This window comes from Hippichthys cyanospilos, chromosome 2 (assembly GCF_059441005.1).
Source record: "Hippichthys cyanospilos isolate Australia breed blue-spotted pipefish chromosome 2, RoL_Hcya_1.0, whole genome shotgun sequence".
In the NCBI taxonomy this organism is placed as follows: domain Eukaryota; kingdom Metazoa; phylum Chordata; class Actinopteri; order Syngnathiformes; family Syngnathidae; genus Hippichthys; species Hippichthys cyanospilos.
In genome coordinates, this window is record NC_142370.1 from 10,257,402 (window position 1) to 10,281,964 (window position 24,563).

The window sequence follows — 24,563 nt, forward strand, 5'->3', positions numbered from 1 at the left end:
AGATGAGGCTCAAATGAAAAATCTGAAAAATGCTAAACCACTGATTATGTATCCAGTGACCGATAAATCACTGATTTTTTTTCTTTATTTTGCATAATCTGCCAATGCTTGTTTGGTTTTCCTATAGTCTGGCTTTCCTCCAACATTTGAAATGTTCATGCATGTTCAATTCATGAAAGACATTCATTTCGCCTTGGTGAAGTGTGAATGTAAGTGTAAATTGTTGTTTTTCTATATGTGCCCTGCGATTGGCTGGTGACCAGTTGAGTTTGGCCTCTGGCCCACCACAAGTAGGCTTCCAGCTGACTCGCCTTCCAAGTGAGGATAAGCACTCTAGAAAATAGATGGATGATCTTATAGTTGAGATCAAAGCGGTAGAAGATGTAAAGTCACTCATTTTGGGGAGCAACTAGCAATTCTTTTAATATTCAATTCATCTGTTGATTTTTTTGTCACTGAATTTGATAATAACACCGAGTGCCGTTGATGTGAAAGGATGGGAACCCTCCCGAGAAGTGCATCAATTGAAGTCACCTGACATTTTTTTTTTTTACTACGGATGGCGCAAACTGTGGTCAGTCAGAATCCTCAAAATTGGTTGGCAGTATCTCTTTTAAGAAAAAAAAAACCCAGCTGCCATTAAAAAATAAATAAACGTATAATTTCCTCTTCATTCAAAAACAGCACGTTTTCTCGAATTGTCAGTGCAGAAAAAAATGATATCTGCTTTTGAAAATAGCTTCCAGTTCTTAAAGTAAAAGCAGTCGTTGTTTTGATATTACACAACAACAATTAGCTTGCGTTCATGGAGGACTAAATAAATTGGAGAATATTTACTGTCAAGAGCAAGGGTGTAATGATAGGGGTGACCTTTGATAACCTATTAACCTATGCTGGGCTTTTAATACATCGAAGCACCAATATAATAAATTAATAACTCCTCGTGGCACAGGTTGTGTTTCTTTTTAACCTTGTTGGGCCAGAAGTTTAATGAAATGCACGGCTAGAATGCGCTGCCTGCCAATCTACTCCATTATAGCTAAATGTTGTGAGAAGGTCATTCGGTGCTTCAAAATAACCAGTCCCATAAAAAGTAATGTAATGACACAAAGCATTTCCATTTTGAAGTCCCTCCCGGAAACATGGTCGCCACAACTGTGAACTGGATAATACAGTATTTTGCTGCCAGTGAGTGTGCAGCTCCCAATGTCAACAACATGGTGGGGTTTTTTTTGGATTGACGCTTGATTGACTTTTTTTTTCTTGTAGTGCGATGTCATGCGGTAGACCAACACCGCCTCGGCGGTCTACCTGTTGACCGTGATCATTGCATTGCAATCCGTTTCAAGAGGCTGAAATCCTGAAGAATTGGACAATATTGTGCCTCCAAATGATTAATTAATACTCATAACTTATTAGCGATTAATATGATTGCTGATTAGCTTTCGATCAATAATTACACCTCTACTCACGACGTATGTTTTATAGTCTGTTTTCACATGATCGATTGCTTAAGTTGGACGAATCAATCATTGCAAACATGTAACTGTACAACACTCAAAGGGCAAGTCAAGCCAAACGTTTTCTGCACAATTATATACGCTATGCTACCCCACAAATATAAACGACCTTCTGATGAATAGTTCATTTGTGAACTATGAATTAAGCGTCAAAATTTTATCAATCTCAGGCGACGGCCGTTTTTCCTCTCGCTGACGATTAAAAATTACATTACAGTTGCACAGATCTCAGCTTGCAAATGTCACATGACCCAACTCAGAAAACAGATAAGCCATGATCGGTTGTTACCTGAGCCCTGAGAAACTGTAATGTCGTTGTCAGGTGAGATCAGCTGAGATGGTAAAAAACATGTGGAATTCAAGAAATTAACGCAATATTAGTCCCAATGCATGGTTTAGATTAATGGGGATTAATATATTGTAAAGAAAACTTTTGGGTTGACTCTTTCATACAGCTATTAAATGGGAATCATCTCCATAGTAACCATGCACATCCCCCTCCAATTAAATGCGTTTCACACTAGACAATGATGAGAAAACAGGAACAGCGGTCTAGTCATTAAAGATTTTTCCCTGCTATTATTCAAAGTTGTGTGCCGGAGAAACACTTCAGTTTCCATGGGAACATATTGACCGATGCACTGTGTGCCACCATACTGGCCTAATAAAAAGAAAACAAAGGGAATAATCTGCTCATTGGTCACAGAGTGTTTGATTTGTTTAGGTCTCATTTGCACACTTTCATTAAGCAAAGGAGCGCGGACGCATGCTATGTGCGTTGCCAAAAACACACCGGAGGACCTAGAAAGTGCGCTCATAACGCCAGACCGGCATTTCAGCATGTTTATTTGTTCTCAGGTGTCTTGGAAACAATATAATCTTTTGCCATCAGGGCTCCTGATCCTGCCCGCAATGCAATACGCAGCAGGGATTAAACCCTGCAACAGTTGTTTTGTGTGTGTGTGTGTGTGTGTGTGTGTGGGTGTGTTTCCTGCTGATGTGAGAAAAGCTACAAAGCACATGCAACTCTGGTTATTTGTCACCACAAAAGTGAGGATATAAAGTGTTGGAATGTTTAAAGTAGGGCTGGGCAATAAATCAGTATAAAAAAAAATCAATTGGATACTAATATAATCAATTCCATACCTAATTGATTTTTGATGGATTATAATTAAGTGCTAGAGTCAATCACTTTTTGTACATGAGGTACCAAAAAGTAATCAATACTTTAGGTAGTTAAATATTAAAGTAATTAAACTAAAGGACTAAAGTAAGTAAAGGAATAAAGCATTCTTTAGTACCATATTTTCCGCACTATAAGGCGCGCCGGATTATAAGGCACACCCTCAATTAATGATAGATTTTTTTAAACTTTTTCAATCACAGTATAGTTATACTCAAAGTAATAACAATAATAACTCAAATGATAACGCTAAACTCACAATAGCAAAATAACTCAATGTCAATATGACCAACCTTGTTCAACTGTAAACACACAAAAGAAACAGGTAAAGCTTACTTTATCACTTCATTCCCGATCTATGAATCCCAATCTCAATATTGATCCATATATAAGGCCCACCTGATTAAAAGGCGCACCATCAGCTTTTTTAAAAAAATTAAGGCTTTTAGGTACGCCTTATAGTGCGGAAAATACGGTAATTTATTAAGAAGTCATCAATTGCTTTAGTACTTATTTTCCTAAAGCAATTGATTACTTTAGCTCTTAATTCATTTAGTACAAGACATTTTTTAGCCAAACGTTTAAAGAAAAACTGAAAAGAATATAAAGAAACTCCTGGGATTGAATGTCTATACTGTCAAGAAATGTAAAACTATGTCTTTGGAATTGAATGAGTTGATTTGAAATGAAATACTTATATTGTGATATACATTTCAAGCGGATCTCTCGGTCCCAGTTCAAATTTACGTATTAATTCGTGGCTAATTTTAGATCAAATCAAGAAAGTCTTGTGACTGCACAGACAAGCTGCGTGCTCCTCTTCTGACGAGGAGCGACATCAGAGAGCCACGTCAGAGCAGTTAAAAATAGTCGCAAAAGAAACACATCACAAATTGCATTCGGAACTTTAAAGTTCAGTGATTAGGGAAGTGATTTTCAAGTTACTTTTAGATGACAGAATCTCTGAAAGTCACGCAGCCTCGAGACAAACCGTTTTCGACGCCGAACGGCCCTCGCGCATTCCGCGTTGTCGCACATTAGCGGTGTGTTGATGAGCAAAAGTGAGGACAGCAGTGTAATTTACATTTCAAAGGTGCACAGAGTTGCTCCTCTCATTAATTAAAAGCTACATCGCCTCCCACTCATGATGTTTGCAGAAAAAAAAAAATCAACAAAAATGGTTCTGACCTCAAAGAGGCTATGTCTTTAAACAACAAACGTCCGAAATGAATTCATCCTGTACCTTAACTTGTTTCATGAATTAATAATTGAACAAAAGGACCAAAAAGGTATCAGAAATCAAAAATATTTGCACATGCAGACAGGCGTGATTTTGAAAGATGATTTGGAATTTGATTGCGAGTGGTGGCGCTCCTTTGGCTTGGCTCTCATATAAATTGCAGTCGGGTGTTTGATTGCTCTCGACCGACATCAAATGGAGCGTGACGTCACAAATGAAGACATGCTCATTAAACGCTGATTCTTCAGTCAGCCACGCAATGATCATTTCAACTTGAATGATGATGAAGTGCAAAAACTCCCTTTCAAACGGCTCTCTTCTTGACACTTTTTATACCATGTGGCATTTTGTCCCTTTTGAGCTTCTGTGGAAAAGGTCGTCTAGTTTTGTATGGAGATCATTTGCAACTGTTTCCTAATAATTACATACGCTAGCACATTTCTAAAATGTCCTTTATGCGCAAGTGCAAATGTTTAATCATAGTTTTCTATTGTAAAGCCTTGAGACACAAAGTTATGAATTCTTCAAGAGTGGGAATGATTTCTTGCTTTTCTCTGTGTACTCAAACTTGAGATATGAGCACTGTGTGATGGTTGTACTTCACATACCAGAAGCAAATACCGTAGTTTGACAAATAGTGAATTAATCGTTCAAAAAGCGTGTAATGACAGTTTACTACCACTCCCAAATGAAGATCAAGCTAAATATCAAATAGAATTACAGCGTTCCTGTACTCCCCCCGCCCATTCCCTACAATGCATTGCGACTTTTCTTAAAGGGCCAGCTTCAGTCTGTGTTGTCATTGCCGCATTCATCCGCTCATACCTCCCTCCCCCACATGTACGTCTCTGTACAGTTCTCTCACTCACAGCCGCAAGCGCACACTTTCGTGAAGAGTTGTTGCAAAAACGCCCTTATATAACGCCATGATTCCGTAGAGTAGAATGAGCAGTGGTTCTATTTTAAGCAAAAACGCCATCATTCGCGACTAAACAAAGATCAAGTGCTAACAGACTGTTTGACTAAAATGGTCAAAGCTGCGACTATGTCAAATAGTTTTTTGTGGCACGTGCAGTATGAAAACTTTCCTCAACAATCAAAGCCCAACTTGGCTAATAATATGATCTGGATTCAAAGTCATGTATTAATGTTCAGTGGTTTATCGCTCCCTACACTTTCCTCCTTGGACGCCCAGCTCTCTTTCATTTTCTTCCTGGGCTGTTTTTCTTTGCGTTTTGATCTTTCTATCCTGCTGACTGTCGATATGTGTCTCTGACAGGACCTGACAGCGCTGGTGGCCAACGGCACCATCAGCTCCAAGCCACCAGTCACCCTGCGGCTTGTCATCCCTGCCAGCCAGTGTGGCTCTCTTATCGGGAAAGGAGGGGCAAAGATCAAAGAGATCAGAGAGGTAACAATCCTCCCGGGTCATTATATCCTCCTGAGACCAAGCCTTATTCATTTATGTAGTGGACGTTATTAGTGTTTTGGTCTATAACTATGGATGCATTGGAGGAAGCCCACTAAGTCCTAGTGTGCTCATTTGAGGACACCCTGACCTTTCTAATGACATCTCATGTGTTTGCGTGAGAGGCAATTCTCTTTTCTGTCTTGCTGAGACAAAATGGACACAACATTGGACCCAAATAAATAGACTTGGTCTCAAGAGGATATATATATATATATATATATATATATATATATATATATATATATATATATATATATATATATATATATATATATATATATATATATATATATATATATAATTTTTTTTTACATTTTTTTAATTGCTGGATGTGTTGTTTCTGTCATTGTTGTGTACACTCATGAAACAGTTGAGTTCAAAATAACAGTTATGGGTCAATAAGGGACTGACTCAATATTTGAGTCAATCTGACCCAACTTTCTAGGTTGTTTTATCTAAAACAACTCGGTATTTAAGGTTGTCTTGTATAAAATGACCCAGATTTGAGTTGTTTTGTTCAGAACTACCCGAAAGATTTGTGAAACTGACCCAAATATTAGGTTAGTTCTTTTTTGACAGATAATAGGGTTATTTTCTTTACCAAACTGCTATCAGAGTAAATGTTTTTTTCATATATATTATTTGTTTCATTGCTCATTTGTTATTTTCTATTCAATGAATGCGTTTTATTCATCATAGTTTTTTAATTTGTGTTTTCTTCATTATATTACTGTATGTATTTTGTTTTATAAATTCTTTTGTATATGTTTTTACATTTACAGTACAGTATTTTGTTAATAATTGATAATAATTGATTTATAGTTCCTCTCAAAAATCGAACTTTCATGGGGTATGAAAAAAATGCGCTTTTGTAAACTGTATGTCAGTCAAGTCTTCTGTTTCATTTCATGCAGTGGGTGAGATTATTGTGGATGTTCCACTTTTTAGTTCTGTGCATTTATATAAAGAAATGTCATTTGAGGTGAGAAGCAAAGGCTTATTTGTTGACAGTTTTATCTGGGTGTGCTAGCTCAATGGTTGGATAAAAACACACTTGTATCATTTACTTAATCCTTATTTTTCTTTACTTGGATTTCAATTTTATGCTTTTACTGCCTGAAAATGAACAGTGAGAGCTTACTGATTTTTGGACAAATGTCAAAATCGATATTTTTGTCCCTACTATCTAAATTTGTCATTTATTGACATTGAAATGCATCTCCTTTTGCGAGAGCATATGACAGCTTTGAGAAGTGAGCAAGTTTAATCTTAATGATCAATCCATAAGGTTGGATGCATAAGAAATGAAATATTTCATTCTTGCTTAGCCTGTACGTCTTTGTCCTGGTGCCAATCAGGACATAGAACCAAAGGCGGGTTCTTCCTTTGCGATCAGGACACAGAACACAATAGGCGTTCATGCTAATAAAAAGACGAACACAAAAAACCTGACAAACCAGCAAAGCTTCGAAAGATGCCCTGTATGAACACCGCATACTTCAAGAAAACATCGACCGAAGTCCTTCCAAGAGGTGTAAAAAAATACATCGTCTGAGAGGTATTAATTGAACAATGTGTTTGTTATTGTGGTTTTAAATCATGTAAATTAAAACTGAGCACGCCCATATCTCAAAGGGCAGACATTTTAACAGCTCTCATTAGAGTCCAACACAATTGTTGTGGCCAGTCGATGTGCTGCTGTAATGAGGTTGCACCCAAACTGCAGACTGCGGATGATCAAGACAAAGACAAATTACTGAAAATGTAAATGGGGCATATTTTTTTTTCATATTATTTTTCTTCATATTTATATCTGCAGAAAGGCAACGCTTTTATGCGGTTGCTTGGAAGAAAATCCCCTGTGTTCACATTAGCATGCTAACAATCCCTAATTAACTGTAAAGTACAACTGAGCCTGATGAAAAGGTCATTAGTTTTCAAGGTAATAAACAAAGTGTTCAACACGACGTTTTGAACTGCCAATGACACTGCGGTGAGTCAAATTTTTATCCTCGGGATAATATGGAGCGTATCAAGGTTTACCCGTACAACTTTTTGAAAAAGAAAAAAAAAGCTAGCACGTTCGGGGTCCAAGCCATGGGATTTGATTAATAAGAGGTAAAAAGCATGCAAGACTTTCAAAAAAGCTGGGCTGGAACGGAATATTTTTTTGTAAAATGATTGATTAATCTTTCACTTAATGAATTAATTGGATTTTTATAAAAACGCTTTCTCAATTCCATCCTTTTTTTCAAAAACAACATTTTCTGAAATTGACTGCAGAAAAAAAAGAAATTTGATTTAATCACTGAACTATTCAATTATTTAGTCCTAAAAATTGATCATTCTTTTCCAAATTCAAAGCATATATTTGTAATTCTCCTTTTAGTTTCACCATGATAATCAGCCTGGTTTCATCAAGGACTCAACAAATTAGAATATTTTCTGCCGAGAGACTGAAATTCTGATGATTTGGACAATTACATGTCTCTAAACCAGTGATTATCAAATGTGAAGACACTTCAAGAGGTACTTGAGATTTTTTTAAGGTATCTAACTTGATTTTGTCGTGCTGCGACAAGAACAGTACATTTTTAATTAAGAGCAAATGAATTGGAACATAAAGAATTTGTTTATTTATACTTGTGAAACTGTCTTAGTGTCTTTCGGAATAAACCGTGCCTTTATTTAGCTAAATTTCACATGGATGCACATTTTTATTCGTGACATTGTTTTCTGGCATTGCTGAATTAAATAAGCCAGGCGACAAACGTTGTTTCAGAATTTAATAAATTAGATGTGAATAGCACAGCACTCCCCATCCAAAAATGCTGTGCAAAATCTTTTTTTTTTTTTTTTTTACAGTTGAAAGCCATGACTCTAAATGATTACTGCATGAAAAAGAATTGATTCATTTGATTGTGAATTCATTAATTGATTAATTGTCAAACCTTTAAAAGAAAGCAAATGTAATTAGTTAGCCTTTGATCTCTTTTTGAAGTGAGTCATTAGAGCCTCGGATCATTACTACCAGGAATGTAATGAGACAATTTAGTAAAAGGATAACAGAGATACGCTATTCAAAGAAGCACATTAAGAGTCAGGCGGTTTTCCACGTGACAACATTTTGGGCCTTTTGGATCAAAACAACACATCATTCGCCAAGGACGTTTAACATCTTGGCAGTGCCTTGCAAAATTTCCTGCAGTTTTCTGCAGTGCTTTTTTTGTGCCTTTTAAATAACTCGTTCCGATAGTGACATCAGCCGCATGATAAATTTATCATCTTTGCCTCGGCAGCGTCGTTAGGACCAGTCTGCTTCACTTCCCTAAACATTCAGCAACACAATTGCTCTTTTTCACCGACGCAGAAGGTCATCATGAGAGCGGCGGTGCACATAGAGAAGCCGGGATAGTGTCAAGTGCCGGGCGAATTGTCTTATCGGCCTCGTCTTCCTTTCAAATGCTCCTTTTATGCTTTGCAGAGCACCGGAGCTCAGATTCAGGTGGCGGGGGACTTGCTGCCCAATTCCACTGAGCGAGGAGTGACGATATCCGGGAATCAGGACTCTGTAATCCAGTGCGTCAAACTCATCTGCGCCGTCATCCTGGAGGTAGGAATCAATCAGATTTATAAAGTACTTTTCATTAAGAAAGACAACTCGCAGAGCCTCACGCCGGAAGCGTGGCCGTGACAAATCGCAAAACCCAGTGCAGAGGGGAAATAATAAAATAATATTTAAAACAAGCAGCATTTACCGGTGTTTTTTTTTAATTCAGACACCAGAAACACGAATCCAAATTTTCATCTGATCTTCAAATTTGTCATTGATTTCTTACAAAGCCCGCAGTCACACATGAAGTTGTTTGGCTATGCTCAACGACTCCACTCTGAAAGCGTGGCGCCTTATGCAAATGCCGTGAGAGTCACAAGGAGTCCAAAGGTTATTTTCACATGTAGAAAGACAGCAAAGCAAGTGGCCTACAGCAAATTCTGTCCACATTTCGATGGCAGCTCAACAGCCCCCTTGAGGAAACAGGCGAGAAGATAAAAATAAATAAATAACCCCGAACACAATTTCCTCTCCTGTGCCTTCATGGAAGTGCACAAGTGCTTTTTGTTTGCCTGCTACAGCTGGACCTGACTGACTAATTGCTAGTTTGATCCAGTTTGCGGAGGCTTTCTTCAAAGGAAGCTGTATTTGGGATTCTGTACTAGCGGCTCCTTGCTTAGGGCTCGCTCGGAGATTTAAATTATGCAAAGTTGTACAAAGAATTTGCTGTGGCTGCTCCAGTAGAAAATATGCTCTACATTTCTTTCCTCTCCTAAAACAGTGCCATCAACTCTGCAGTTAACTCGATAAGATATCTACATTATAGCGTGTCATGCACGATGTATAAACGTCTTCTCTTGCTGGCTTTTGAAGACGTTTATCTCGAAACGCCCCCCTTTGAGGGGATGCTTGATTTCTCCACCGTGGCAAGCAGCTGCTGGGAACCAAAGCTTGGAGCTATCCTCCTCTGCGGAGCTCCTCTTATTCAATGAATGTCCAATTTGAACAAAAGAAAAACAAGAAAGCGGGGAAAAGCTCATTAGCAGTTTCGAACATCATTAGTCGTTATTGTGCTTTTATGTAGCACGGCGTGCAACATCAGCTCTCGGGGCTTCACAGTCGGCATGTGGCGTCACCTTCAAGGTTTACATCTTTTTCTTTGGCTTTTCAGTCTCCCCCGAAGGGCGCCACTATTCCGTATAGGCCCAGCCCTTCGCCAGCCGCCCTTCTCATCGCGGGCAACCAGGTGGGAATGAACACAGACACGTGCAGTCACACTTGAGCTCATCTAGCCTAGCGGCCGACCGGCGTGCTGACGAACATGTTGATGAGGACATAAACATTTGATGCTCATCCAGGGAACTATTAACAATTCAACATGATTATTCCTTTTGAGTTTTGCTTGGATGCTGAAGGCTAAAATGAATTGATTTGCAACACACTAGTAAATATGGGCCATATCCTGCTAAGAGTCACCCTGTTAACTCATTCAATCCCAAAGACTGATTTTTACGTTATTTTTTAGAGACTGGACATTTAATACCAAGTGTGTTTATGTATATATATATTTTTGTCCAATTACTTTCAAGTGTTTGCATAAAAGCATGGTCTAAAAATGACTGCTGAATTAAAAAAAATAGTAATTAATGAATCTTTTAACTAGTTAAAAGATAGAGAAAAACAACTGTACACGACAGTGTATATATATATATATATATATAGCATTCCCTTGTTTTTCACTGTTGAGGACCTAGAACCCCCCACGAAAAACTCGTGTTTGTTACTGCGATTAAGTGATTAAAATCGTATTGTCTAAAGTGATTGAAAGACATCAGAATTTTATTTTTGAGCCATATCACCCTGCCTTACCCGCAATGGAATCCAAATGGTATGTTTGAGTCACTGACCCATTCATACAAGCTGAGGGCAAGGTGCACCTTTGCTGGAGTGCAGGATTTGCGTGTGTGTGTGTGTGTGTGCGTGTGTGCGGATGCAGCTTTTGGGGGAGGCGCACACTTCTACCCTCTTCCGGCATGGAGTGAGTCACCAGATTAGCAAGTGAGACCAGAGACCTGCCGTCTCCTCGCGCCACAGCGGCGGGCAGATACTCGGCATAGCTGTCAGCAGTTCAGACACGCTTCTTCGCTTTACGGAATGGTGTTATGTTTGTGATATCCCTCATAATAGGCTTTCAAATTAAACCCAGGAGGTCAGTGAGAGATGGCTTTAATAACGGCCGCGTGGTGATAATTGATGTTAGTATTACTTGTCAGGGGGAGAATGGAGAAGAGAGGAAAAGGCTCCGTGGGTGAGTCATTGCTTATAAACCTGTTAGGTGTGTTCAAAATTCTCAAGCGCAGCTTCAGGTACACATCAAATTTGATGCTCCCACCCAGCTGATTAGATATGAAGTAACATTTTAGAAGGAGACTGGGTGTCAATATTCATTTCCTCTATTGATTCAATTGCAATCCACAAGAGTTTTGACTTCATTCAATATATGATATATACTCCTACTATCTGCTATCTGGAAACTATAATTTGCATGTTTGTTTTTTTTATACCTAAAAGAATTAACTAATATTAATAATAGAACTTTAGCTAAGCTAGTAGTAGCTTATAATTAGAACCTAACCTTATACCTAAAGTAGTACATTTATTGGATGTGCTAGCATAGCAGTTAGCTACTTGTAAATAGCTTAAGCCTAATGCTATATTGTTTTATTTTTTTTTGACCAAAATGAAAGAACTAACATCAACTCAGCGAACTTTGTAATTTTTATGGATTTTTTTATAACCAAAAGAAATGAAGTAACATCGATAACAGCACTTTGGATGAGCTAGTTTCACAATTAGCACCCAACAATATAGCAACACTACATTTAAAAGATGTGCTAGCATAGTAGTTAGCTACTCGTAATTAGCATTTGTTTTATGCTAGCTGTCAGCAAAGATGAGATGAAAATTGGGTTTCTAATTATACAAAGCATATTCCTATTCTGTCAGTGAACAATGTATTTTTTCATAGGCTTTTTTATTTATAAACAAAATGTATAAACTATATCAATATTAGCACTTTATCTACGCTAGTGTCACAATTCATACCCAACAATATAGCTAAAGTAATACATTCAACTATGTGCTGGGGCAGTGGTTAGCTACTCAACTAGCATTAGCCTTATGCTAATCTAAATTATCGACAAGATATCTAAATGGTGGTAAACTCTTGCCAAACTGACTGTTTTTACAAATTTCTTTGTCATGAATTAATTTAGCAAGACAAAAAAAAGCTCTTTAGCGTTGAGGCTGAACTTTTTGGAAAGTGGTGACTGTGCATACATTAGCTGAATATGAGGCTCAATTCAATTCAATGGAAAACAGATCCTCACATCAAGTTATTGTTCTAAAAAGCAAGCAAGTTGTTTGATATTCACGAGTGAGTTAATCAATGTTATGATTTTCACGTAGTATTTTCTGATGCTCACAGACAGCCTTGACCATGCATCAGAGATATACGCGTCGTTTCATAAGCATACATTTCATGTGGGTTTTAGATCGATTTATGGTTTTATGAATCGGTATATGGAAAGGAAAGTGATTCAACTTGACTTTTTTTTTTCAAACCCAGCGCTGGTGTCGGGTACCGCACGATGATAAGAGGAATTCTTCTTAGTGTTAATGAATTGTTCTTGCTTTCCCTCATGTATTTCAAGGTGTTTGACGCATCCGATTTCACACCCCACCCTCTGTACTCAGTCACCCAGGGTGGCCTTGACCTGCAGCAGGTACGTCAAGTCTAAGAATAATTCTTGTTGTTTCACTATCAAACGATCTCTCCAGACAAAAGTTGGGGGGCCTGCGCGGGAGCTCGGGTGGCGAGTCCAAATTTAAACGGTCCATCCTCTGGCATGTGGCATTCAAAACAACAGCTGAGTGGAAGCTGCAGCTATTGTTCCAGCCTGTCATAAGAGCTATAAACCCTCGTGAAACATGATGCTGTCCCTTTTTCTTTTTTTGTCCAGCCTTGCTCCTCAAACTGCTCAAAGAGAAATATGCCGATTCTTTGACAGTAGCTGGCGTCAGGTGGAATTATTATACCCCCGAAATCATCAGTGTTTTAGGAAAACGCTAAAAAAAAATGCATTCGGATTTTTCCAAAAGGTGACTAACTGTAAAGGCTTTAATGTGAGATGTTATTACTTGCAAAAAGTAACACAAGTGACGAGTAAATAGTGCGTAAATGAGCAGTCTTATTGGCTGTTGTACTTGTTGTTGTTTTGGTACTTTTGGAGTATCAAAGCAGCATGAATGATGCATTGGAAGGGCCGGCCGGCCGGCTCTTATCTTCTCTTTATGGCCACGGATGGACTCTTGATAGTGGGCAGACTGCTGGCGTCAGGCAGAATTGAGTTAAGCTGAGTGCTGTCTGCTCTGACCAGAAATATATTGATGCGAGCCTGCATAGACACCAACCTCACTAATTACACGGCAGGGTTGGGGAGGGGCCGGTTGGGAACTGAGCACGGATGGAGTGGGACTTTCGTTTGGGGCTTTGCGTGACATGACTGAGCATGTCGTCAAAATATGCGAATAGAGTATAATAAATTAGAGTTGTTTATAGTGGTGCCTTGAGATTCAAGTTTAATTACTTTACCAAAACATTGACTGAATAGATAGCAGAATAAAATATTTTTGTTTAATTGCATCAATTGAATAACGATTGTGTTGTGTTGCATGGTGTGTACTCCTTGGCCACCTGGGGGCAGTGTCGGACCGACAGACTGATGGACAGTACTGCTTATTAAGTCATCAGTACAGCAACGATATTCCTTATTCTAAACAAAAATAGAACTGAGAGCTCTTACATTGTCAGTATACATGTATATCAAAACTGTATGTTCTCAAAGTATAATATTAACGAGTGCCTTTTGTCCTCGTTGAAAAAAATAATACATTTTATTTTTGTTGGTTTTTAGAGAAACTGGAACAGCTACGGTAAATGGCATTAATGGCATTCATTTCGATGTTGAAAGAAGATTTCAGATACCAGTGTTTGAAATTACAAGCATCGATCATCCTGGGCAGAATTGAAGTCAAATCTCGAGGCAATGCTGGAGTTAACGAAAACCCGTCTGATAGTGCTGATTTAATGTAGAAATTAACTCAATAAATGAATAACTCCCCAAAAAACAACTGTTAAAAGCTTTAACGTCAATCTTTCACGCAATTGTTTAAAATGATGTTCCATGGCGTCATGCTTTCTTTCTACACTCACTCAAATGCTTTTGTATTATGTTTGTTGTTTTGTCAGCTAAAATTCCAGAGATTTGGTTCGATTTCAAGGGGAAGTCAACCCAAAGATTTTCTTTACGATAATATATTGTATGCAACCCAATGAGTCTAAGTGCACTTGATGTCCACTGAAAATGACATCACAGCTGCTCAGAGCACAGGGAGGGACCAATCAAGGCTCAGCTAACTAATGTCACATGATCAAACTCCGAAAACAGCTGAGCCATAATGTGTTGGTCCCTGTGCCCCGAGGAACTGCGATGTCATTTTCGGTGGACATCAAGTTTCAAAATGGCCACCCCCTGAGACGGTTAACAACGGCTTGTTTGGCTGCTTGAATCAGTGGGATCAAGTGGGACTACATAGATTGTAGTATTTTGGGGTTGACTTCACCTTCAAAACTAAAACGAAGTATGTGGATTGACAGATTTAAAAGCGTGACTATCTTTTTGTTAATCATTCCTTTTCTGATACTGTAAATACCACAGAATGGTAAAACCTTACCACACGTTATGATTCTATCGTTTTTATATTGCTTCCGAATACATGAATTATACAACCTAAGCTTCTCTCGCAACATGTAGCGTATTCCGCACGGCTGCACCTTTTCAAACATGCATCTCCACGAACAAGAGACTTAAAACATCACAAGCTCAGACTTCCAAGGCCGCTTGTTAAATAAAGCACGACTGAAACGCGTGAGGTAAAATGTCGCGGCAGGCGCGAAGATTTTAAATACATTTTGCGGTTTGAAGTGCCTGACGGAAATGTAATCAAAAGTTTGCAAAATCTCAGGTCGGAAAAAAGAAATTTGTTGCGATCGGCGTGTTGCGGCTCTTCCAGTAAGCCATTGCGCAGTCATTGCCCTCCTAGTGCTTTTTATTGCCGCAATCGCGCTAATGCGGGATGATGCTCTCTTGCAGGCCTACACTTTGCAAAACCAATACGGCATTCCACACTCAGAGGTGAGTGGCTACAATACGCTGAGCGTTGAAAAGTCTGCGCATTCTAATGCTCTTTGTACTTGATTTGCAGCTGGCTAAACTCCATCAGCTGTCCCTGCAGCAAAGCCTCAACCCGGTGGCCCAGCCCGCTTCCACGATCATCCCTGGTATGACCGCGGCGCTGCTGCATCGCCTAGCAACTGCATCTTGACTTTTCTAAATGGCTGGAGTATACATTGCAATGGGGAGCAACACCTAAGAGACAAACTATTGCTTATTTTGCTTTTTATTTTTGAAATGATGAAACTAGGCCAGGGGTCCATATTAGATTCTGACACGCAATGATATAGTATCAGGATGTCGCAGTAATTATATGACAGATATAGTTTTCATTTCCATTGAACACAATCTATTTTACATTGATTATTTGGTACCTTTAATACAAACGGATGAAGAAATAAATGAATAAACATTTTTCCTGTTTTTTTTTACTGTTTACACAGTGCCCTGTCACTGGCAAGCATTTTTTTAAGACAAAGAGCTCCTCCGTATTGCATGCCAAGAAGGTAAAAAAAAACTGATTGGAGGCTTGTTGAGCCAACTCTGCAAGCAGCCAATCGGATTCTGTTCCGTTTTAACCTATTTCTTTGATTAAGCAAAAAGAGAAGAACGCTTATTTCTGTTTATAGAGAGTACTAGAGGTTATTGAATCGTTGACTTTTTTTACACAACGGTAAACCATCCACCTCGGTTTTCGGCCCGTGCCTAGACTACACCAAATAATAATGTGCAATGGATCGTTTTTGATTCGTGATCGTACGGAACATTCACAACAGTTCAGGTCCCACGCAGAGTGGTTCAAAGAAATATGCACGTTCACGTGAATGGATCATTTCGCATCTGAGGAACTTAAAAACTGTTCTAGATTTTGTAAGTCACATGCAGTATAATTCGGGTACCTCAAAAATAACAAATCATAGCCAAGACAAATTTGAACCAAAAGTAAAAGCTTATCATATAACAGATTGCAATTGAAACTTTTGTAGGCTTTTACTTTGAATTTGGCCCTCACAACACGTGGTGGCACGACAGCTAGCTTGACGTGTATGCTCAACAATTTTGCTAACTCAAGTTTTACTGCCATCATATATTTGCTACCAACGTCATCTGATTGCAATCCCAAAATCATATTCAATCGCTTATTATAGACAATAGATTAGGTTCACACTGCAGGGTTTAATGCTCAATTCTGATTTATTTGTGAAATCCAATTTTTTGTGAGGTTGTTCCCATTTCCAAATATATACAAGCTGTATGCAACTGAGACTTTAAAACGTGTTTTTCTCCAAAGTAGGGATTTCAATGTGGTAACATTCCAAATTGCCTTTTTTTTTTAGCTACCTCCATGTATTGTATCTCATTTTCAAAGGAACTAAGTGTAGAACTAGATTATATCAATTATATCTCCGTTGTCATTTTTGGAGACATTAGCCTGATTTTGCATCACAATGACCGTATTTTCTGCACTACAGGGTGCATCGGATTATAAGACGCACCCCCAATTAATGACATATTTTAAAACTTTTTCAATCACAATATAGTAATTTTCAAAGCAATAACAATAATAACTCAAATAATAACGCTAAACTCTCAATAGCAGAATAACTCAATGTCAATATGAGCAACCGTGTTCAACTGTAAACACACAAAAGAAACAGGTAAAGCTCACTTTATCACTTCATTCCCCATCTACGAATCCCAATCTCAATATTGATCCATATATAAGGCGCACCTGACTATAAGGCGCACCATCAGCTTTTTAAAAAAATCAAGGCTTTTAGGTGCGCCTTACAGTGCGGAAAATACGGTACTTTCAAGAAGCCTACATCAGAAGATCTGTTCAACCTTAAGATAAACAATGGTACGAAATGATAAATGGATTACCAGAATAGTTATGAATGAATTTTGGCACTTGTAGTACAAATTTTAAACAATGACCTAAGTGCGTGCTTGAACTGTTGATCCTTGTGCATTCTCCTCAGGAATGGAAGCGACCGCTCAGACATCTCAGGAGCTGCTTATTCCCAATGATGTAAGCAAACTTTCTCAATGTTTTATTAAGCTCATTATTCTGATTTCATTTCTGGTCCTAAAAGCTTTCTCTCGTGCGACTTTAAAAATATCCGCAAGGTTCGTGGCTAATGATGCCGATGACTTTAACCTCAACCCAAATGAAGGTTAAAGGGATTTGAGCGGATGGGGATCCTTTTGTGCGATTGTGTGGGCTGCATTGCAGTGTCTTCCTTCCAGTGGCTCCCGCGAGTGCCGTGGAAATCCTCTCATGTTCCCTGACCTACTTAGAAGCTGTCTGCTGTCAAAACAGCCAATCAGAAGGCAGACAAACATCCTTTCGCTCTTTGCTTAGCCAATCTGGCCACAGCCCTTTGATTCGCTTCAGCATATTTTACTCGGAGTAATAAATGATTTTTTTTTTTTTTTTTTTTTTTCATCTCAGTTTGCGAATCTAATCCTAACCCAGCATGGGATACAACATGAGATGAAAACTGTCATCTTGGTAACAAAATGTTGGTAAAAGATTCAAGGAGGAGTCCGCTTGGTTGCTTGACATTTTTCTTAATCCCGTGAAAGGATCAAACCCAACATCGTGTTGCCGCATCTTCCTCTGCCGCAAGCTGGCTACATCTCACTGAGGAAATAAGTCTTGGGAAAGTGGGTCACAAATAAGGCGCTTCAAATGGGAAGAGTTTACTTTTCAGCAGATGCTAACTGAGAGGTCATTGGGGATCGTTTCAAGTGATTAGGGATTATTTGCACTTGGTGTGAAACTATAGCTCAGTGCTCTCCCGCTAAAAAAAAAAAAAAGTGGATAGTTTTTGAAGGGATGGGTTAGAATGAAAGATTACAAACAAAAGCTATCGCATTCGGTCCTGCAATTACAGAAAGAATTCCGGTTGTAGTTACACCATTAGATTTTTTTAAATATATGTTTCAAATGGTTTCTGCTCTACATTTTTATTATTAAATGTAATGAAAACGGTAGTATTATAGTTTAGGGAAGGGATGTGTTCTATTGCATCATAATGAGCCTTGTTTTATTTAATGAGACAAAGAGCACCTTAATACTGTATGGCATAAGTTATAAAATGGCACCGCTATATTGCTAGTAGAGATGGACAAAATATTTCTGGGCCGATGTCGATTATTAGTAGTAATCGATTATTAGTAGTAAAGCCAATACAAATAGTCTGTAAAAGGGAAAATATCGGCATGTTTTTAAAGACTTATTTAAAAAAAAATCAGATTTGCATTTTTTTCCTTCCTTTTATTACATTTTAGACAACATACAGCTTTGTTGTAAAGCACTACAAAAAATCAGGGAGATTCCAGGATCATCAACATGCCTTTTTTTGTTTTATGAAAATTTAAACAAATTAAAACCCCCAATTTTCTTGACAGATATCCAGTAAACAGTAAATCTAATACTAACTACTTTTTACTCTGGAAAGACCCTGTAAATTCTAGCCGACATCCTTCAACCTTTTCCTCGTGATTGCAAAGAAAAACATGGTCTGAAGAAAAAGAAGAAAACCAATCGCAAGATTGATGAGCAGGTCGCAGAGTTCGGCCACATTTTTGAAATTCATTCAAGGTTTTTGCACTGTTGACTCCTTTTTGAGCAACCCCCCACAGCGAGCGATACAATACATCGGTGGGATGAGGGATACCAGTTGTGGCTGCGACAAGAAGAGCTGTAAGCTCCCATTGTTCCACAAGAGAGGAGTTATAGGCAGGATGGCGCTCCCGTGCACCCCCGCCCTTAGCGCGCACGATTTGCCGCCTGCAATGAACACTGATGTGCTGAGAAAGTGCTTACACGCGGTGAACACGATAGTGTACTTAAGCGCCGCAAAGCTTTTGCTCGAAGAGAAACGGCTGCGCGCGCCGCCATGGCATCCATCTTCCTGCATGGCTTCCAACGACAAGCTCAGCAGGAAGTGCATGACGCAGCGCGTAGGGCGGCAGCAATACGCTTACAGCAAGCAGATTGGACACTCAAAAGCGGCGATGGCCGGCGTAGCTCATGGAGGAAGCCGCAAATTTTTAATACAGCTACCGCACAGGGCTCCGCGCTTCCTTTTTTCACAAATATTTAGGTATAGAAGCATCTGAGTTTATGTTTGATGTTTTTATCTGTGCATGTTTGGGAGGAACTAAACATTTGTAAAATTGTCTTTGAACACATATCTTTGTATTTTTGACTCAAATTTGGAGGAAGAAATCTTATATTGTTCAAGCCTGGTTCAGTTACCTTGAATACTTTATGAAACACCCTGTATTCCAATGCATAAACATAAAATGTACATTAGAAAAATCCTATTAAGCGTGGGCATAATAAAGCCAAGAACTCATTTTGTGCATGTCCCCCCCCCAAAAAAAAGGAACTCTTTTGAAGGGATACTGAACTCAAAAAAAAAATAATTTATTGTCTATGCTGGATTTAATTAAATATTCACATCATTTTTTCATGCACAATTAATACATTTAAAAACACATTTTTCCACATGCTGTCGACTGAAAAGGATATGTTGTAGGCTCAGGGCTCAGGGCTCAAGGCTCACCTGTTTTCTAGGTTTGGTCATGTGACACATTCTGAGCTGTGATTGGTCATTACCTCAGCCTTGAGCACACATATCATTTAAAGTTGAAAACAAGTGGAAAATGTGTTTTTCAAGGTATTATTTGTACGTGACAAAAAAATGTAGTTATCAAATGAATTATAGACAAAAAAATGCCTTTTTACTGCTGAAAATGGCTGAATATGTTTAGTACCCCTTAAAGGTCAGGCAGCAAATATTTGACATGTCATTTTTAGGAAATTGTTTAACATGGTTTGAATAACAACTCAGTTTTAACTCAGAGTAGAGATGGGCAAGCACAAGTCCGATATCTGGCCTTATTTCCAGATACCAGTCCCCACGATGGAAGTATTGCCTGCTCTCTTGCAGCAATTTGTACCAGTGGTATCAGTACTTGGTATCGGTATCGTCTACTCAAGAGTAACATTCTGAAAATGCTGTTTCGAACATCCCCAATTCTGGATGTTTCCTAACGTACCGAAATTGAGGCATTGCCCGCGTCTTTAGTTTATCCAACGCTAGAGCGATCAAAAGTGGCGTTGTATAGCTAAAAGTAGGCTACGTGATGAAGATCCTGCTCAATGGCCAACAACGTTTCTGAATTGGAGGAGGAGTAGATTTAGACACACAGGAGCCAACAGAAGCCTCCAAGCTGCAACAGAAGGTGCTAACACACTGTGAAACAGCTGTGATATTCCTATTTACAGAGCTTCTGTGACGCCAGAAATATCCAAAGACGAGAAGGTGTGGAATTCAAACCTCTAATCAGTTTGTGATAACAGTAATTCTTTGTAAAGGGGTCTCCAGAAAAACATTTCGATCTTTAGTCTCCCTTTGAATTACAAGTATGTCATGTATGTGTAGTATGCAACACTGCCATCCAATGGTCACAGTTCATCACTACAGTGCTCAATTGGCTTTACCCTTTACAGGGCACAGGGGCCGCTTTCAGTCCATAGTCAAAACAGGTAAAACAGCCGAAAGTGTCCACAACAGTCATTGTTTAAAGTCTAACCTACCCGTAAATTGAAAATCCTTGTCTGTTTAGGACTTAAAAATAGAAAAACATGTGCCTAATAAAGCGATTTTGGCCTGTTTAGACTATTAGCCGAAAGCAGCCCCTGTGCCGGGTTAATATTAAATTAAGCACTAGTCCGGGGTGTCAGCTACCCTTCCATAAAGAAACTTCTTTGACGAAGACTGACGTCACTGGCGCACAATGTAATTTTATACGATTTTCTTCAGGTTAAAATATCCAAGATTTTGTAGTTAATGCTCCAGATCGATTTACATTTATTATTACATATTCATTTTTTTTCCAGCATCAAAAGTTCATTTGGCCAAGATTTTACAGTTTAAATCAGGATTGACATATTTGTTAAATGCCTAGAACTTTGATGCACTTGAAGCATTTTTTCATATATAGAATAAGCTGTAACCCGAATAAACCCTGTTAAAAGTAAGTAACTTGCAGAAGGTGCGTTCAAATGGTTGAACTAATGTTAAAAAGATACCATTTTTCATGGCTACATTTTCAAGGCTAATGATCTCATCTATCGTCACCGCAGCGACCGGCCGCTTGGAAGGTGGGCCACCAGTTGCCCGTCTTCGCTCTTGTGCTTTTCCAAGGAATGCCACCGTCCTTTGCGGCAAACTCGGTGACAGCTGGCGTCCATTGTCAGCTGTCGCGAAAGGCCGCGGAAGATCGGCGGTCTCAGTGGGCGGAGGTGTTATCTGCGATTTGTGCTCTGTGCGGGCCATTGTCTCCAGAGTTCCTCTTTTTAGGCAACCTAGGCCCCGCGCCCCTCACCCCCACCGTCCCGAGCCGAGAATAGGCAGACACACAGAGCGTGCGGGCCGCTATGTGACAAATCAGACTTTGCCCGGCAGGCTGCTTACCTCCCTGGAAAGGAATGCCAAACGCAGGAACAAGAGCGGCGCGTGCGTTTGTGTATTTCGGCCTATGCGTCAGCCGCCACTAAGCTGCCGACACACACACGCATACTACAAGTGCTCCATCACTGTCTACCCGACCCCCCGCCCCCCGGGCCCCCCCATCCCGCTATATATCTGCCACTGAGCTCTGGCACCCTGCACTTGAGCTGATACACGCCCTCTGCCGAATGTCTATTGTTGGTCCTAAGCCGGGCTGCGCTTTGGATGAAACGGCACATGCGCGCACAAATTTCGGAGCGGACACAATTGCAGTCTTCACTTGTCTTCTGCGGCTGAGGGGAAACGTCTAATAGATATTTGAGTTGTTTTTCCATCATGTTTTCCATTAGCGCGGAGATGCGTCTCACTGGCGTGCGCTTTGGAAGTGATTTGTTTGGGAAGTCGCCGCCACTCGGAGAAATCAATAACCTTTTAGCCACTCAGATTAATGAGAGGCAAATGTGCCTTCTGTCTTCTCTTTGGCCCGTGCACACTCAGAGGCAATTAAGCCAGGTCCCGGAAGAATAAAAAAAAAAAAAAAAAAAAAATGCTTTTGACAAGCAAGATGGATGGATGGATGAGCACCTCACTTGAGGACAAACAATGTTATTGCAATACTTGAAGTGCTCTTCCTTCGGTCGGCCGTTTTGATTTATGACTGTAGTTTCCAACTGGGATTCGTTGGCTTTCTGGTGTACGCCACAGGCACTCGTCCCATACTGTATGTTTGGGACACGTTTGTGTTTAGTCATTTTATAGCAGTGATTGAAACAGCATCATGGACCTTGAAAGGGTAGAATGGCGCCCACGGGGGCCAAGTAATCACACTCAACGGTTGGTGCTGCAACAAATTAATCTATACGTACTTTTTTTTTTCCATTCCCGGTTGTATGTTTCACCTAAATTTTCAATAAAAGCTGTGAGGCATAAGTACAAAAAAGTCTTCTGAAACAATACACTACATAAAACAGGAAGTCCGCCATTTTGGTTTTATTTTACAATCAGGTGCTATATTTGCTCCTTTATAGAGGGTTATGTTTTGAAGAAAGGATATTTTTCCGGCAGTCTTCAAACTGGGGATGTTTCATTTTGAGATGTTTTTATTTTTATTTTTTTTATTTTTATTTTGTCTCACACTGTTGCCATGGCGATATGCTGTTTGCAAAGGATTATTATGCTGTTTTTCAGGGTCTAAAACCGGATGTATACTTATGAAAAATTGCATATGCATCAGACCTGGCATATGAATAATATTTTTGAGATTTCCTGTAAAAAGCTTTTATATTTTAGACGTTTTTTGGGGCCCATGCAATGACCCCAGCTAGAGTTGCGAGGGCCCTTTATAGCTGCCAGCAACTTTTATTAGCCTTGTCTTTAGAAAGCACAATATTATGGGGTGCAATTTTCCTATTTATCCATCGTATCTCGTCATTGTCAACAACGGAATGATTTCTGAATATACTTATGCCATCCGCACCGATCCTCCTTCCTGTTGCGTATCGACCGAGTCGTCCGTCTTTGCAGCAAATGTGCCTCACCGCCGCTCTCTTCCCTCTCAGCTGATCGGCTCCATCATCGGCCGTCAGGGCACGAAGATCAACGAGATCAGGCAGGTGTCGGGCGCCCAGATCAAGATCGGCAGCCAACTGGACGGGACAAGCGACCGCCACGTCACCATCACGGGAACCCCCGTCAGCATCAACTTGGCCCAGTACCTCATTACCTCCTGGTAAGAGCCAGCGTGTAATCGAATGAATCGAAGGCCGGGCCTGGGGGAAAAGGCGTCCCCTTAAAAGGGTCGAATGTCACGCCGTAGCCATAAGTGATAATGAGCTACGTCCGTGTATGACCGGTAATTGACCTCCAGGGAAAGTACAAAAGCGTAGCGCTGGGTTTTGACGGAATGAAAGGTTTAAAACGTGCATTTGACTCACTTAGTCATTTGATGACCGTGAATGAGATCACCGAGATTGTTGTGTTGAGTAAAAAAAAACAAAAACAACACAATAAACCTGACAAAGAAAAGCATGGAAGCATTCTGCTGTCACACGGGAAAAGAAAAGCTGAATGTCCAAATTTACTAGCAAACATTTGCTGCATTCGTCACTAGCTACAACACTATGCTTATCAAGTTAACGCAAAGCGTATTTGTTACCCTAAAACGTGAGATGGCATCCTTGATTAAACATGACTGTGCTAAAAATAAGTTTGTTTGTTTTCCTGGCAGGATGAATAAAAAGATGAAAAAAATATCTTTGGCACTTCAATAAAAGCCTTGAATATGACATGTGCGTGTGCGTGCGCACGTGTGAAAGTATAATAAATGCAATTTCCAGAGCAGCTAATGAACACTGGTGGGGTGATGCTGGCACTCTCGCACGCCTCTCTCCCACTTTAATAGAGTAGGAAAAAAGTCGCGAGCATTCCCTGAGCTTGAAATGCACGCAGCGGACCAAATCTGCCAAGATCCACAGCCCGCCTACCCATATGTCTGGTTATATTTCAAAACAACAACAAGAAATATTTGTGTCAAACATCTCATCATTTTTTGGGTGTATATAATTTTTCATCAAAACTCAAGGGGGTTCCAACAGTCTTCCTTTTTATTTAACCCTTGTGCGGTATTTTGTCCAAAAGTTTGTAATCCTGCTGACTAACAAACTGTCAACACACATACAGTATTGTTGGCGCATTTTGACCTGTGTTTTGCTTATTTATCAAAGAGGTTGCCAAAAATAAACACATCGAAAAGTATAGTCACAAAAAT

At 39.5% G+C, this 24,563-nt stretch overlaps 1 protein-coding gene across 3 annotated transcripts in view; it reads left to right on the top strand.

The window, feature by feature from the left end:
- The window catches only part of pcbp4 (poly(rC) binding protein 4), a 52,631-nt gene that overhangs the window by 26,551 nt on the left and 1,517 nt on the right, over positions 1 to 24,563 (top strand). For all 3 annotated transcript variants that reach the window (XM_088439171.1, XM_088439187.1, XM_088439179.1), the window contains exons 6-13: positions 5,223 to 5,354; positions 8,899 to 9,027; positions 10,139 to 10,213; positions 12,681 to 12,752; positions 15,183 to 15,224; positions 15,295 to 15,370; positions 17,246 to 17,295; positions 23,356 to 23,525. In XM_088439171.1, coding sequence (XP_088295297.1) covers positions 5,223 to 5,354; positions 8,899 to 9,027; positions 10,139 to 10,213; positions 12,681 to 12,752; positions 15,183 to 15,224; positions 15,295 to 15,370; positions 17,246 to 17,295; positions 23,356 to 23,525 — 746 coding nt within the window. The remainder of the gene's footprint in view (positions 1 to 5,222; positions 5,355 to 8,898; positions 9,028 to 10,138; positions 10,214 to 12,680; positions 12,753 to 15,182; positions 15,225 to 15,294; positions 15,371 to 17,245; positions 17,296 to 23,355; positions 23,526 to 24,563) is intronic.